Raw genomic sequence first — 17113 nt, 5'->3', positions numbered from 1 at the left:
TTGCGTGTGTAAGTGTAATACAAATATAGTAGCATAAACTGATATGCTCAAAAACGAAGTTGAAAACCTTGTGTAGAAAAGTTTCGAATCATCAGAAGATATTTAATTAAATTCTTAAAAACATTCAATTGCAAAGGAAATAAGTGTAAACGAAGCTGCTAGTAGCCATTAACAAAATTGATAAACTGCTAACGTACTAAACTGTGACTACGCAGCGTTCGTCTACGGGGCGGGCGGCGAGCTTTCAGTTCTCCCCTCCTTCGGCCGGGCGGGCGGCGCGCGCGCACCCAGCCGCAGTCCCTTCGCGACGCACCTCGCGACAACATGTCCCCTCTGTGGATCTTGCTAACATTGCTCCCCGTCCTGGGTAAGTCGACAACACGCGTGTGACCCGCATCTGTCTACTGTGCCATATCGGAAGTGACCGGAATTATTCACTCGTGTTGTTTTCGCCAATTGGTAATGTTGCTCTGTGTGATTTTTCCACATTTTGGTTTGTTGTGTTTTGATGCTGCGTCTGTAGTGAGGATGTTGGTGTTAGTGCTCGGGGTCGGGCTCGTGCGTTTTATGTGGAAGTATTCGTAGTTTGAGTGTGCCTAATGTGCAGGACGTCCGGGCGCGTCGGAAGTTAAATATACCAGTTTATTGTTTGGAAATGTAATTTTCATGCACGAAAATGTGGCCATAAATGATTTATAATCAAAATGAATAGTTTCGTCTATTTTCTATAAAAAATCTTATTCAGGAAAACACCCTTCCAAAAGTGCAAATATAAAAGTTTCATAACTTTCGCAATCAACCGGCGTTATCGCATAGATAGTATATTGAAAACAATGACCAATAAAGTTTGTCCTACAAGTAAAGTAAACTCAACATTTTGTAAGACGCATAACACAAACATCAGGTTGCACATTACAGATGGTCTCGTACGTCGCTGCGAGCACTGCACGTCAGTTGCGCAACTGATGCACTTTCCATTTGCCGCTGCGCCCGCGCCGATCGCGCATCGCCACGATAATCGATTCCCCGGATTTGCATAAGTGATATTCCCACGGTCCGCTCTCCGTAAGAACTAGGGCGGCGTGACGGCCGGCGAACGGATGGGTCGACTCAAGGTTCATGTGTTTGGGCACTTACCCGAGTGCAAATATCAATGCAGACATGTTCGGGTTGTGGTTGAAGGGTCGCTTGCAGTTCGTACCTACGATCGCAGTTGGGCAATTGTTGGCCCCGTTTGTGGTTAGATATTTGTGTTTGACATATAATCCCTTCCCTTCGAGACCGTAACCAGGTTAAATAGTAACTATGGTAGGATATTCTGTGTATAGAGAGCTCTTACAAGCCACTTGAGCCTCGCGGAAAATCGGATTAAATTAATTGAATGATTAACTTTTGATAATTGCATTCTAACTGTCGATTCAATGTGTATTAGCTCATTAGATATCTGCGTTGCTTGAACATTTTGCAACAGTGTGAACTAATAACGTTTTTGCCACATAACATTATATTGTGTGGAAAATCTAATGTATTGAACCGTAACAATCAAAGCGTGAGAAAAATAACATTTACCTTGTATTAGAGTATGAATGAAAGCGAAAGTATAAATATTATCGACTTATATTTCTGTGTTCGCAGCATATTTTATTGACTCGATATGAATGAATGATCACCTGTCAATATTTCACCGAGTCATCACAACAATGAGTTACATCATCGCATACATTAGCACGAGTCGCTGAGTGTAGCACTTTTTGAGCCGAGTTGCAAATGTAAATAAATAAACAAAGAAATTTCCGGTGTAGCAATGCGTTTGCATATTATTGTGACATTGATAGCATCTGCTATGCCAATAAAAACTTGATACGTAATTACGACATCAATGTAATTTCACGGCACATCAAACTAACAGCTTTGTATGTTTACGAAAGTAGAAACAAATGAATGCTCTCGACGTTACCGAAATACATCCATCACGTTGGATGCAGTTCGGTTATTGTAAAATGTCCTATCTGTTAATCAAACGATGTTGTATAATAGGAAACGGTAGTAATTTGATTAATTTTATCTGTCATGCATTGTCTTCGTTTTATCAGTCAATCAGATCACGTCTTTCTTCCGTCTCAACCACTCAGATTTCTAAAGACTGATTACATTTTTTATTCGCGGCACAATTCAGACTTAGGTAACATCTTAAAAGAGGAACAAATTTCGTATCAGAGAAATGGGAAGTAACTCATAACTCATAAAGCACGTACGCAATTACCTAAACGGTAATGTCTGCTCTTTGACCTCTCGGCGGATTAAAAAATGATCAACATTTGTTTGTGAGCGTAGTAAAGTTAGACGTTATTAGCTTACATAAGGTAGTGGTGTGACCTTTTGTAGAGGATGCTATGGCACCTTACAGCGCGCGCGGTTGCGCAAGCGCGCCCGCGATCTTATCGCTCACCCCACTGCCCCCTCCCACGGACCAAGTATACCACACGCATGGGAATCCACCTTTGTTATTTGATCTTTACTGGACTGTGACTGTTTTAGGTGTAGAACAGAATTAATTGCTGTTAATGAATCAGTTTTTCTTTCGAGTTGAGACAATTGATATTGTCTGTTTCGTGTTTTTTCTCGTAGCAAGGTTGGAGGCATGGAACGCAAAGCAAAGCAAATTTTCATACATTTACTTATTTATGGGCTATGTAACAAGCGTATATTGACTTCCCGTAAACGTGTCAAGACTTTTTGCTGTAATATGTCACTCTATTGTCAAAGTCTGAAATAGGCATCCATAAACGGTCTCCAGTATAGTATTACACGCGTATTATTGTCGTATAACACGTGTATTATTTCGCGCGTCTTAAGTAATACGCACATGCGTCCGAGATTATTGTGCGCTTACCATTACGAATTGGTGGTAACACATTGTATGTAAAGTGCGTTCGGGACTATGCGGCGGAGTCTAATCGTACACTATTCGAGAAACAAAGCCATAACACTCAGGCAAAAACTTAAAATAATATACTGATAGATATGTATTGGTTTTCAACAAATAAAATACATACTTCGCGCACCTGTAATTTTTTTATCAATCTTCCAAAGATTTTTTTTAACAATTTCGTTTTCGTATCTGTCTTTGTGGATTTTTCTCACTTACTTAAAATTTACTTTAATGCCTTGGAAAGTGATATAAAAATATAACCTTCTTCAACATGAAATGGAATTTCCGAGGAAGTTCGTCAGTCACGCTAGCCGCGATGAGTGATACCAATTACGGACTTGACTAGACGTTATTTTTTCTTCACTATAATTACCTGGGCATCGATCATTACCCGTAACACATTCCATTTTGTACATCGTCTTTCGAAATAAATAACCAATTCAATTAATCGGTATCTGAAGAAACTGTGCGTTCTGTTGCAATGTGTGGTTATGGTTAATAAAATGGTTTAATTGCGGTGATGTTAGAACCACGTTTTATGTTTAGAGGTTTAAGAGCACACTACAAACTTAGCAGTCGCCCGACAGTTGGCCCGATGGATGTCAATGTTTTTTTCTGTAACAAAATCTTGATTCTAATTCAAAGTTTTCAGTCGGTGTGCAGGCTAAATACCTGATCTTTGTAATGTTCTTACTATAATTCATCTTCACACTGATTTATGAGCGCAAACTATCGGCCGACTAAAAGTTTCCAGTGTGCTCTTAGAGTTTAATGGTGCAGGTCACCGCTCTTTCGCAGATCTTACCTACATTCACCGGGATTAGCGTGCTTCACGTTATAATGTCGCAATGTACTCGTCTCATTAGACGGGTTAGTCGCAAGAAATTGCAGGTTTACCTAAAGTGACACTGTTCGCACAATAGTCGCCTTGGACGATGAGAACTGACTATCATTGCCATCAGAACGACCAAAGCCACTGCAATTTATTGTTATCTGCATAAATCTGTATGCTGAACAAAGTTGTAGTGGGTTTTAGAATGTTAAAACGCGTGTTGACTTGGTTTCCTTAATACCGGTGGCAATATAAAAATAATGCATTTCTTCCTAGCAGTAAATTGCCAAAAAAGTAATTTGGCGTTAATGATTTACAAACTGCATGTTGGTAATGCTATTTGAGTAATAATTAAATACATCTGAAATTATGGTCATTTAAAGCATAATTCCGATTTAAAAGACTTACATAATGCATACACAGAAGTGAAACTCATTTCTCATTTCATATTTTCCAAAGATATAAATCAGTTATAAAAAACAAGAAAGCTAGTCTATGAACATGGTAATTATAATAATCAAATAACTCATGCATTAATAATGTGGGTTTGCACCAATTAAGTGATTTATTTGATCCAAGTCAGTTGTTAGATTTATTACCCATAATTTGATAATAACATCATAAAAACTTGTTGGTATATCATCTAATTCAGATGCTGAAGCAATATGTAGAAATAAAAGTGCATAGATATTACCTATAAAAAAAAGTTAAATCATTTATTTCATTTAATGATTTGACTTTTTTTTCTATAATACGAGTACAATAATGTACTTCATCTAAAAAAAGGGAAATAGTCAAAGTCAAAAAGTTTTTATTATTAAAGGATATTTTTTTTTCAACACGGCTACAAAAAGTACCTACACAAAGTATTCAAATATGAATACAGCACGTACACTTCAGTCTATTGCATAACCGAACGCTCCCTGTTTAACTTTTATTTTGTAATCCTTACAAGTACATTTTCATCCCATCCAGGGAGCGCCGAAAGGTTCAACTGCAAAGGCAGAATCTTAGGCGCATACTACGCGGACGCTAAATCCGGCTGCAAGGCTTTCCACGTGTGCGTGAGGGTCGCAGGCGGAGGCATCCGAGACTTCAGGTTCTTCTGTCCCCCGGGCACGCTGTTCCACCAGGAAGCACAGACCTGCACGGATTGGGGAGACGACGACCCGCTGGCCTGTCCTGCCGATATCTACGACGGTCAGTTCGATCTCTACAGGATCGGATCCGGTGAGCCAGCTTTTGCAACTAACACTACGCTCACCAATATCACTGTTTAGTTCATCAAAGTAATAAAGTATTTTTTTCGTAGGTACATAAATACAATTGTACAAAGTTAATATAGCATTCTATGATCCTGTGCAAGTGCCATATAGGCAACTAATTCCATTTTCAAATCAAAAGTTAAGATATTGAAAACGTGGGAGAAACTAATTTTACAAGCATATTAGATACTCAAATCATATATACAAAGGATGTTTAAGACATTGATTAATGGTATTTGTGAGTGCATGTAATTAATGCTATATAATTAATTAGAGCTGTACATAACTTACAAGTTATTAAAAACCGCTTAGAAATACAACCTTTGAATTTGGAGTAGGCAGCTCTGTATGGGAGTAATTTGAGAGGCGATTTCAACTCATCAAAGAGTTTGTATAGATAAACAATTATGTGTATTGATTAAGCAGTGGGCGGTAATCAGTCATAATAACTCATGTTATTATTATTTGCGTAACTTCTTTGGAAATTACAGTAGAAGTAATAGGGAATACAAGGTCGACGTGCAGAGATGACTAATTATACCTTATGAAAATTATTGGTATAAATAACCTGTGACCTAAAACGGGTTGTTGACGCGTCTCCTGCACTAGTAGTGGACACTATTGGTAATGAATTGCAAAACATTTAAGCTTCAGCCGAACGCTTGCATTCTAAAGCTTTTAAAAACGTAGATCATTGTTTCATTAGACTGCAAATTGGCGCCTGTTTCAGTAAATCAGCAAGCTGAAGCTTCACTGTAAATGTAGTTTTAGTTCCTTTTATTTATTGTATGTGTGTTATAATATATTTGTTTACAACAGGATTTGACACCAAGAAGTTGTCGTCTTATGGAAATCGCGATGATGAAGCTGAATTCGGTCTCCAGCGAGCCGAGACCGGAGACCGTCGGTTATCTCAGAACAATGTCGCGCCGAACCGACCCGACTACGACCTCCGCGCTGCGCACTCCTCGGACTTCTTCAGTGGACAACGTGACCGTGGCCGTGATGAGCAATCCTCCGTCGCATCCTCTCCCGCCCCTGTGTCGTCCCAACAGCCTTATCAACGCCAATCCTTCCGAAGACCCACCACCCAACGCACTTATCCTACTACGCAACGCACATTCCCTCCTACACAGTACACGACCCCCGCCCCGTCCCCACCCTCTCAGCAGCCCGCCATCCCGCTCCAACAGTATGATGCACACTCTAAACGCAAGCTGGTTAGGAAACGCCCTATCTATGTGTCCACACAGGCACCTCCCACCACCTTCCCACCGAACACTGCCCCACAACAACAGTATTCTGAGCCTCCCCAACAAAACTTTAACCGCCGTTTTAACTCTCAAAATAGGCAAACGATCACCCCACCTCCCAACGTACCTCCGCAATACAAACAATTCAAGGATGAATACGTTGAAGTTCCCCGAGTCACTCCTAAGCAAAGTAACAGATTTTACCCCAGTAGCGCACCTTCCACTTACTCACAGTCCCAGTCCACCGCCGCTCCACGGTTTAATAAGAAGGATGGTCTCGTAGAGTTATATAATTATGACGCCCAGTCAACTCCAGGACTTAATGTTCAGAACGAGAATCGACCCTTCAAAGTTAGAAATAGTTTCAACGTAGCTGATGTTCCTAGAGACCCCGAATTCGCGCGTGCCAAGAACTTCAATAATTACAATAATAGAGTAGAAAACAACAGAGACAATGTAAGAGAAACGCCAACAACTATTGACTACAGCGTTTCTGCAAGAACTTTCCCCACGACCACGCCAGCTTATAAAAACTTTAATAGTGTCTCTTATGAACCTGAAAAGAACAACTTTGTGCCTTACTCGAAACAAGCCTATTACAATAATCCCTCGACCACTGTTGCTCCGACCACGACCTACTCGACTGCACGCCCCGAACCTCCGCTCAACTTGAACACGGTAGCGTATAACACTAACCTCGCCTTTAACACTCAATCTGCCAACTTTGCTGAAGATGACGATGAAGATGACGGCCAATATCATCCTCCTCAGGGCGAAGACGATGGGCAGTACCGCCCCGAGTTATACGACCGCGAACTCCTGGCTGGTGCTCATTCCCTCAATATTGCTGCGAGTGGCAACAGGCTACCCGAAGATCGCAAGAAATTTGGCAAAACGCAACCTCCTCCTAAACCATCGGCTCAGACTGCAGCTCCAAGGCCATTCAGGCCTGCACCTTCGCCTACAGCACCACCGACCACAAGAGCACCCGAAGTAATCTACACGACAACGCCTCAACCGCAGACAGTGAACACTCAACGTACTTTTGATTATTTCCAAACCTACACAACCACATCTCGGCCGGCTGACTATCAACCATTGAACCAGAACTATGCACCCGCTAATGAGGTATCTGTTGGGCCGACAACGACTGTTGCTCCCCGAGTGCCGGAGACCCGGCCCCCTCGTCCTCCGAGCCGCGTGGCTGTGCCGCCGACGCCGCCGTCGACTCCTGCGCCGCGACCCACCACCCGCGCCCCGCACTTCGCGAACCCTCCTCACAACAAAGAAGACAACAGTTATGATTACGCGTACTACGACTCCGATCCAGGTTTCGCAGAATATGACCATATAGAAGAATTTGGTAAAACTAAAACAAGAGCGTAATAAATATTGTGTATTTTTAAATCACTGCCATTAAATTAGTCGCCTCTTTAGATCAACTCCTAAGTAGAAGTTTTTTGATGTTTGAATTCAATGATGACCTTATTGAGTGGAAAAGGTTTTGTCTAGTTTATATGCAGGGATATAGGTTTAAGACTGCTTAATCGTAAATGCTTAAAACGGCAGCAGCAAAGTACAACTTTTGTAAATAAAACTTGAAGATAATATTTATTAGGAGGATCCCAGATTTGTCATACCACTTAAATGTAACAAATGCAGTTCTATTTATATCTAAAGAGGCTTACCAGTAGTTACCCTAAATTATTTGTGATATTATTATTGATGTTTCTATTGGCATAGTCGTTTGTTACTGTATAAGTATTTACAAACAATCGATTATGGATTTGGGCAAGTAGAAGTTGTACTGTCACTTGCCAGCATTGGTGTTTACTGATATAGATTTACGTTTATCTACGTATGTACAATAGAAAGTAAGTTATGACGATAGATTGTAAAATATTTCATTGTAAATAAAGTTTTCTTGATAAACAATGGCTTGTGCAATTTGTGTCACTTCTCAAAGCACGTGAGAACCGGTGAACAATTTAGACGTTTAGTCGAGCACTGCACATATGCAGACAAACAAAAGAACGCTTTCGACACTATGCTGTGACGCGGATAGCTATCTAAACACCGCAGTTAAGTCACCTTACACACTATTTAATGACTTTTTAAAGAGGTGCTCAGGTGAAATGTGTGTAAATGATTGTCTGCCTAAGAATAGCGTAGGAATTTCATCTAAAGTACCAACATAAGGGTTAAACATTTTTGTCCATTCTTCACTTTCTGAAAATATGAGATACTACATTTTAAATCCAATACCTAAAACTGAGTATGATAATTGCAGTTGGCATAAGTACCTCGCTACGTAACATAGGGTAGTTATCACACAATTCCTTCCGGAAAACACATTTTCCGGGCAAAAAATGTTCCATACATTTTTCTGAGAGTCACAAGTAGGTCACACCTTATTGGCATTTGTAACTTTCTTCGTAGCTATCCAGGTTTCATCTGTATACCTAATCAGATCAAACATAATGTCCTAAACGAGGCAACTTCTACACATCGAACAAAACTTAGCCATTATGGTAAGTAAAGAGGTAACACATTGAACGCAATTTTATTCGTGCGAAGGAAGTCAATAGATCACCTAATGACTTTACTATCGCCGATGCGTTCACACGTTATATAATAATGGTCTACATACATGCATAATCTACAGCTTTTTGCCTACGCATGTAACCAGAAAATACGGAACACCTACTTCCACGATTAGAAACGCAAAATAAAAGACTTGCTTAGGACAAATACCTATGTGCTCTACGAGAGTACGACTATTAATCAAAAGATGGATGCTGAATGCCAAATTGGGTAAGGTAACTTTTTGTTAGACGGATCTTTGTAAACTGAATCCAGGTTGTAACCATGATGGGTATTTGTCCGATTCGATAATATCGTCAGATTTTGGCTACATTTTATAAAAATTCAAGTAGGAGATTTCCCCTCAGTAAAGTATTTACTTTAAGTCACTAATATCAAGGACGAATTAGAATATTAATAAATGAATGACTGCCTGGTGTATGTAATAGGAAGTTGCTCATATCAGATACACCTATGGACATACATACCTGCCCATTGTTACTATCGAATCCTTAAGCTGAGCAAAAAAAATATTTTGTACAATACTCTTTCCCGACAGCGCCATCTGGCGTCGAGTAGCTAAACCAATACATGAACGTTGAACATTATTTTCTTATTTCGAAGTCGTATCGGGCTTTCAACCAGTTCCATTGTTAAGTTACTATCATCATAAGTAAATAAGACTCGCCTTACTTATTTCTCGTCTGCGGTTTTACCATATAACGCTAGTTCCTTGTATTCTAACACAGATGGCGCTAGTAGTATTCGTCGTAAAAGTATTTATGTATGAGTCTTAACATAATTAGTTTTGTATAGTGTAAGTATCTTTTTCAGAATTAATTTTCTTTTTTCTTGGTGTACAATAAAGCATAATCTATCTATCTATCTACCATTCCCATTCCAGAGGCGTTGATTTATTGATTACTTGAGTACCTACCTACCTTCTTTAAATATTTTATAATATTAGTAGTATCCATATTTATACTTTGATATGAGCATGATTATAGTAAACAAACACCTTAAAAACAAGAAGTAGGTAGGTATTGATATCCACCCACAACGTTTTTAATCAAAACCGAACCGCATATCAATTAAGGATTATTCATTGTCTATGCTAACAAAAAAAGTTGTTGGGCCAATCAATAATAATTTAGGTAACGATATAATATCTATAAAAGTTAATTTTAGATAAAATAAGTTTTTAACAAGATAGAATTGGAACAATTAACTATGCTTTGTTAAGGTTTCAATTCTCACAACTCGGGTCTACACTTGTGTGCCATGTAGGTAAATATCAAGGAAATAAACAACACTTTTTATAAGAAAAAAACTGCCTATTAAGTACATAAATAGGTGACTGGTTTGATATTCGTCGGTTTATTTCATACATCGCTATAATGGTCCAGCAATTAAAAAATAGGTTCTGAAAGACTTTTTGATGAAACTATAGATCTCTTACTTAAATCAGAATAACTTCCAAATGATAAGCTCAAAATTCAAGTTCATTGTTTATTATTGAAATTCATCATAATGAAGAAGGAAAATAAGAAAATATAGTTTGGTTTTCCTCGAATATTATTTGCTGAAGAATACAGACCGAGACCAAGACAAATTACATCGGAATTAAAAATGTTCCCGAATTACTTAATTACTAACTTAACTTACTATACTATTCTTACAACTATTAACTAGTATTGTAACTTGTTTCACTTGGCAATCCTTCACAAAATGATAAAATAAACTATGTGTGTTTTTCGACGCTATAGACAGCTACACGAATATTGATGAACATCATAAAAAATAACAGATTATGATTCGATCTCTTGTAGACGAGACAAAGACCGTTCGGGGAAAACCGCTCTTTTATCATCAATTTCTTGTAGATACCTGTCTGTTTATCATCTTTATATTTAGTAGGTGCCTATCTAATGAGAAACTCACAATGTTTTTTTTTGAAGATGTTTGACCTTTGAAGATGGTAAGCCCAGACAGGATTTAGACCGCAAGAATGCGAATGTCCGCTTTTTATGCATATTTAGCGTTTTTACGGTAAAGTTACATAATAGAAGGATAATAAATAATATAAGGACGGTGATACACGATTACAGAAGAAATATTTTTAAGCCATAATACTGTCGCTCTCACTCGCGAGATTAAAATTAGTTTTACTAGTGCACTTGAGCAGAAAATAAGTATGAGGTGTTTAGGAGTGTGAAAGGTATAAAAAACAAAACGTATTAATATTAAATTCTCTTTTATTAACTTAAGTATCACAAAGTATAAATGTACGATTACCCTTTAACATATTTACAGAATGTCGATTTAGGTACTTATATACATATACATAATGCGAATAGCCTTGATTCACGTAAACTTAGCAAACACTGAAACGTGGATATTGTAATATATATCTATATATCCAACAAATTTCACCATTTGATACTTTGATTGAACCATATTTTTCGAAAGTATCATTTTCAACAGTACCAGTGCGGAGACAAAATTCATTTGGGTTTTGATTTTTGTAGACAAAATGTTTAACAGCTGAATTACAATATATAATACTTCGGTTACTCCATGAAGGTGTATTAACCAATTTTCAAAGCATCTCATCATCAATCAGTCACAAACAACAACAAAATGCTTTGATGGTTATTATAATAAGTTTAAGGCTTCTGAATCAAATAAAATTAGATGTGTAAAAAAAACCTGCTAGTGTTGTCTACAGTCATCGTCATAATTATGTTACCAATACAATTCAATTTCACAGGGCCTCTATAAATCCTACCCGGATATTGAGCAAACTAATAAATTCATAACACTACTGTTTCTATATGTTCAGTAGTATCAATAGAGAGACCGCACATCGCAGCCATTTTGCCACAAAGTTGTCTCTAAACGTCAAGCGATCTATGTATGTTTGCTCATTAACACCACGACAGATCATTCAATATATCTCAGTTCTTTAAGAGGCGTGCTACGACGACACACTACGTTGACGCAGGTACTTATATGTCTATTAGTTTCGCACACAGTTTGCTGTATACTTGAACTCGTGTATACTCAATCGATTTGGACGAACTGTGTAAACTCAACACGAGAGCAGATAGGTAGGTTACTCTGCATATATGTTTGAAATCGGCAGCGAAGGCATTATTAAAAAAACCCTAATAACCACGAATGAAAATACTGGCCCTTTCTTAGTCCTACCGTATCCACACCCGAATAAATAGTCAAGAATCATTATTGCTAAGAATCCTAGGGACTTACAGTATTCGGCTTGAATAAATTACAACTACTATCACTACTGAGCTACGTATACAAATAACTTATAACTAATTGAGCTCATAGCCCCGTCGGGAACCGCGGCTGAAGGCGGGCAATTTTCGAGCTTCCCGTTTTGTACTTTAACCAATTTATTGATACTCCTAAATTACTCTAGGATAACGCTAACATATTATTATAAGTGACACTGCAGTCTATGTTGTGCATAATAACTGACGCATGAGTACTAGGTGTCAATAATAACAACTAGTTTATGGTCAGTATAATGCACGTTCCGTGCCAACTGCAATTTGTAAGGGCTTTGTGGCAGGACTGTCGCGTCACCCGTAACAAGGTTAGTCTGTACTCTGTAATTAAAGGAATTTATGTGAGTACACATAGTGTATTCACTCGGCGCGATGAGATTCATAGAGAATATAGACTAAGGTAAGGAGTAGGCGATCACTGCGAGGCGACTGCGCCCGCCATCCTCTGGCGCACGTCGCCGAGCGCCGACCCGTTCCCGAAGCCGTTCAGCAGCGGCAACATCCTCTCCTTCGTCTCCGACTTCAAGTCCTCGGCCTCCACCTTCACTTTGGATTTCTCTTTCTGCAAGTAAACATTACGATTAGTCACAGTCACTACGTTGTCAGACTCGATGTGTTGATTATGTTAATTGATTTTATAGGTTGCCGTAAAGAATTTATTAATCATTGTGAAACATGGGACGTGATAATTGGTTTTGAAAAATCTTAATGTGTACTTGTTTGACATGTTTAGATATATTATTGTAGTGTACTGTATTATCACCGATATCTGTCGTCTCGTTGTCGCATAGACGCGGAGAGTGCACACTATACTCTATGGCCAGTTGGCGGGAAACCGGGAGAGTGTGTGGCACGGGAGTAAGACGTTATGTGGGCAAGCGAGCCGATATCCTAATTATCGGATGGTAATTACAGAGACACGGGTAGGGCGAACACTACATTTGGCGACGAGTGAAATATGATATTGGCGGTGTGTCTGTAAGTAGCGAACATTATTTCTTTTGAATTGAAAAGAAAGGAAGGGGCAGGTATGGTAAGTTCAGTTTGCGGATTAGAAGTCCCCCTAAACAGCCGAAATCTGAACAAATTGGCCGTCTGTCCAAAGAACGTGCAAGTTAAAGTTTCTAGTAAGGATGCTAGTATGGTATCCAGTCACCGACTCGACTATAAATTATTGTATGAGACTAAAGAATCTCACACCAGTGCTCATGTCTAGGTTTTACTTGGAAAGTTTAATTGTGTGTTCTTTGAAGCATATAAGTAAGTTGTACGTTAGTAATTGTACTGTATATTCATCACATAAGGGTTTTCCAGAATGCCTGTATCATAATATCACATTGCGTATGAAATTCATTTTTCACCAATTGAACATAGAACATTCATTTGTTTTAAGATTGGTGCGAATCAGTAAATCGTTTTAATGCTGTGATGCTACATGATGGCTATGATTACAGCATACAGCCAAACACCTGTCGTGGGAGTAATTTCCTTTATGAAAGATAAATTACATTGTGTTCCTAGTTCCTATCATAAAGTAAATAATCTTTGGTTCCCATTGACTATAAAAGTGTGAAAAGTAATCAAATCAAATCAAATCATTTATTTCATGTAGGCCTTTACAAGCACTTATGAACGTCAAAATTATAAATAAGTTTGCTTCTAGTTGCCCATTCCAAAAGTAGCTTCCTATGGAGAAGAACGGGCAAGAAACTCCATGGTTACTCTTTTTAAAAACATAATAGGTGTTACAATTTGTATGTATTGATACATACGATAATAACATGAAAAAGAAATGTTTACAATATTTTTTGGGTTGACTTTGAGAAAGTTATACAATGCAAGTTGAACTAGGAAGTTATAAGAGAAAATTATTACACAAACTATTTTAAGAAGTTAATAAATTAAACAAACCAAGTTATATAAAGCAAAAGAAATAATAACTGGGAATGCAATTATGACTGAAAGTTTCAAATTAATTTGTAACTTGTAATATAGTGAAATATTTGGTGAACTGAGTGCATAATATTATAAGTACCTTGAGTTTGTAAGCGACTCCCTACTACAATAATTAAGTAGTTATTTCTACTAAATAATCTGTTTTGAATTGAGTAATTTTAAGTATTTGAAAGTTAATCTGGACGAGTACCTTCTTTAAATCTTGATTAATTTCAGATTTTCTGTGCTGGTGGTTTGGATAATATAAGCTTCCAAACCTAGCTTCCCTCCCAGAGTCTAGTTAACTACTTACTTGCTACATTGTTCTGGTACCAACTTACTTCAAGAGACTTGCTTACAATATAGTGGATATTACAAGAACAAACTGGTGGTTTTGTACCTTTAGTCAACTGTTCTATAAATGACAAACATGTGCTAGGTATTTAGTTAAACAAATAGCACATTGAAGGACCATTGTAAGTTGGACTATGTATGTTGAAGTACTTACCCAGCTATACTGGTATGTATGCACATATGTACAACATTCCAACCCGTCAACGCTTCCAGTGGGTTGCCTATCTAGTTAATGTTAATTATAACGGTTGCTCAGTCACCCTGAATATAATTCTAATCCTTTTAATTTAGTTTGTTTTGCAGTATTAAAGAGGTTGTTATGTTACAACAGAGATATCTCAGAAGATGCAGAACAGGAAAACAGTACCAAACAGCAATATTAGATGGAAAATGTGGATCAAAACTTTTGGTATTCAATAGATAGAATCTTTGGTAAACATCCTAACTCATAATCCTAATTTGAGTATTTTAGGTGAATATGAAACTCTTAGACCAAAAGTTTAAGGAACTAAGCAATGGAGCATTTTTGTACTTTAATTAATTCCCATTAAGATTTGTTGGGACAATGCTGCTTTATTTACCTAACTGGGGTTTCACATCTGTGACAAAATCTTAAAAGAATGAAACATGGAAGGAGTCTCAATATAGATACTTACTCTGGGTACTGTCTAATGATTTAGATTTCATAATTTGGTGATTGCTTGTGCTTCTAAAATATAACCTTCAAGATTCAGGCTTGAGTGGATTTTAATTGGTATCACAATTGACTGACATTGGTGCAGTTTAACAGAGTAGCCCTCATTGTAATATTGCTATTTATTTGTAAATTATACTTTACAGTATTGCAGTGCCCAACAAGAATTATAAGTGTAAACTAAATAAACTTACATAGAAAGTTGTTGGGAGAATAACATAACCAAGACATGAAATAGAATCCATTTATTGATTTGAGATTAATACATCTATCTTTTGAAGTAGGTACAATGTGTAGCCTTCTCAGTTGTTGGATACAAATGTTCTTGGCATACTGATTGTTGTTGTTGCTTTGCCACCCACTTGTGAAACCTGGAGATGCCTGCTGACCGAACAGTTTTTTGAAATTTTCAAAGCAGCGGCACCGAGCTGCCTGGGTCCTGTGGCACCTGCATTTTATCTGCGGCGCTTGGTTGTTCACTAAGTAGGTACCTACTTCATAGGTTCTAGGTTTCTATTCGGCGTTGCTGGGCGCATGAATTGGGAATCCTGCGGCCAATCTATAGGTGGACGGACGTTGTAGAGGGGTCGGCGATCGTTTCTACAGGGGGAATTGTGCATCGACGGGAGCGCTGTTTGTGAGTTGCTGTTCACTTTGATGAAAGGAGGAGGAACGGTAGTTGAGAGTCTCTATTGATGGATTCTATTCTATGTTAAGGTGTTTGTTTGTGTTTTGTAGTTTCACTGAATGTCACAGCTACAGATTACAAAGCTGATGACATCTGTCAAAGCGCGTTTCGTTGCACGACGTAGTTGTTAACTAAAATCCTAAAAAGCTGATAAGTTAAACGTAACTATAAAGCAACGGCTTTATAGGTGCCTACGTTATAATCGTAACGTACACATAGCACTAAAGTTAAATTTGTAGAATTGCGCCCCTGGACACTCATTGATGTAGAACGTTCGAAGCTTAGGTATATCAGAATTCTTTTAGAGAGTGTATTTGCAGAAGCATGCAAGTGCCAGTGCTGATCCATACGGTTGAAAACCGGATTACTTGTTGCAATGCTGAGATAAGGAATTAAGCTTTGAAATATTCCACTCTCAATTAATAAAAGGAAACTGTTACCAAAATTAGTTGAGTTTGATTCATATTATGCTTTAAGCATTTGCTATTAATTTCATTTGTAATAATTTAAATAATTTTGCAATGGGGTGTCAAATTAAATGTGAACGGTGGCTGGTCCAAGCGATCTGTAACTATGTAAACATGATTGCTAGGTAGGTTGGTTCCGAGTCTAATAGGAATACCTACCTTTACTTAACACATTAGTAGTGCACTAAACTGTTAGTGCTCTGTTGTCATCGAGATTAAATGTAATTCCCCTAGTAGTACAATTTTTAGAATAGTTAACGATACAACATGAGTAAACGAGATATATTTTCCGTCAGGAGAGCTGCGTTTCGACCGTTTAAGTTTTAAACATTGTATAATAGGTATACTGGCACTTAGACACGTTGAAAAGCAGATTGGAAATACAAAGGTATTTCATTTGTAGACACAATTTACCACTTAGGTACAACCGTATAAATTATTGTGTTATGTTGTTATCAATAAAAAAAAAACTTCTGAAATATTAAATTAAATTCTACTTTTAGTCATTATGTATGTGTAAGTACTGGCAGAAATCTGCTAGTTCACGAGCCCACTGCGGAAGTCAACCGGGTACGTACGTTTGTGTGATCATAATTACTATGTATTTATGTACCTACATGTTCGAAAAACTAGAGATCGTACGGCAGTACTAAATAGTAGAACTATTATATTTGTATTCGTAAAGCTTTGCGAGGCACGTTCCACTGTTGCTAACAGTAAGGTCCGTGAGAAATCGTAAAGTTGCGCGAAAGTATTAAATAGTAGAACTATTATATTTATATTCGTAAAGCTTTGCGAG

General features: G+C 37.9%; 2 protein-coding genes across 3 annotated transcripts in view; one reads left to right on the top strand and one right to left on the bottom strand.

Annotated features, from left to right (window-relative positions):
* The first annotated feature begins 277 nt into the window (after nucleotides 1-277).
* Nucleotides 278-8214, top strand: LOC124630744 (mucin-2-like). 2 transcript variants are annotated; one of them, XM_047164722.1, is made up of 4 exons: nucleotides 302-367; nucleotides 4740-4994; nucleotides 5849-6960; nucleotides 7054-8214. In XM_047164722.1, the coding sequence occupies exons 1-4, from the start codon at nucleotides 325-327 to the stop codon at nucleotides 7666-7668; spliced, it is 2025 nt and encodes a 674-aa protein (XP_047020678.1). In that variant the 5' UTR covers nucleotides 302-324; the 3' UTR covers nucleotides 7669-8214. The 2 variants fall into 2 exon arrangements, with proteins under 2 accessions (XP_047020679.1, XP_047020678.1); XM_047164723.1 differs by having other exon boundaries at nucleotides 278-367; nucleotides 5849-8214.
* Nucleotides 8215-11102: 2888 nt separating this feature from the next.
* The window catches only part of LOC124630334 (elongation of very long chain fatty acids protein), a 30023-nt gene continuing 24012 nt past the window's right edge, over nucleotides 11103-17113 (bottom strand). The window contains exon 9 of the mRNA XM_047164196.1: nucleotides 11103-12738. Within this exon, the coding sequence (XP_047020152.1) occupies nucleotides 12592-12738 (147 nt within the window). The 3' untranslated portion in view covers nucleotides 11103-12591. The remainder of the gene's footprint in view (nucleotides 12739-17113) is intronic.

Source organism: Helicoverpa zea, chromosome 5 (genome assembly GCF_022581195.2).
Source record: "Helicoverpa zea isolate HzStark_Cry1AcR chromosome 5, ilHelZeax1.1, whole genome shotgun sequence".
NCBI classification, from domain to species: domain Eukaryota; kingdom Metazoa; phylum Arthropoda; class Insecta; order Lepidoptera; family Noctuidae; genus Helicoverpa; species Helicoverpa zea.
The sequence above is the reverse complement of the archived record's forward strand: the minus strand, read 5'-3'. Positions and strand labels throughout refer to the sequence as shown.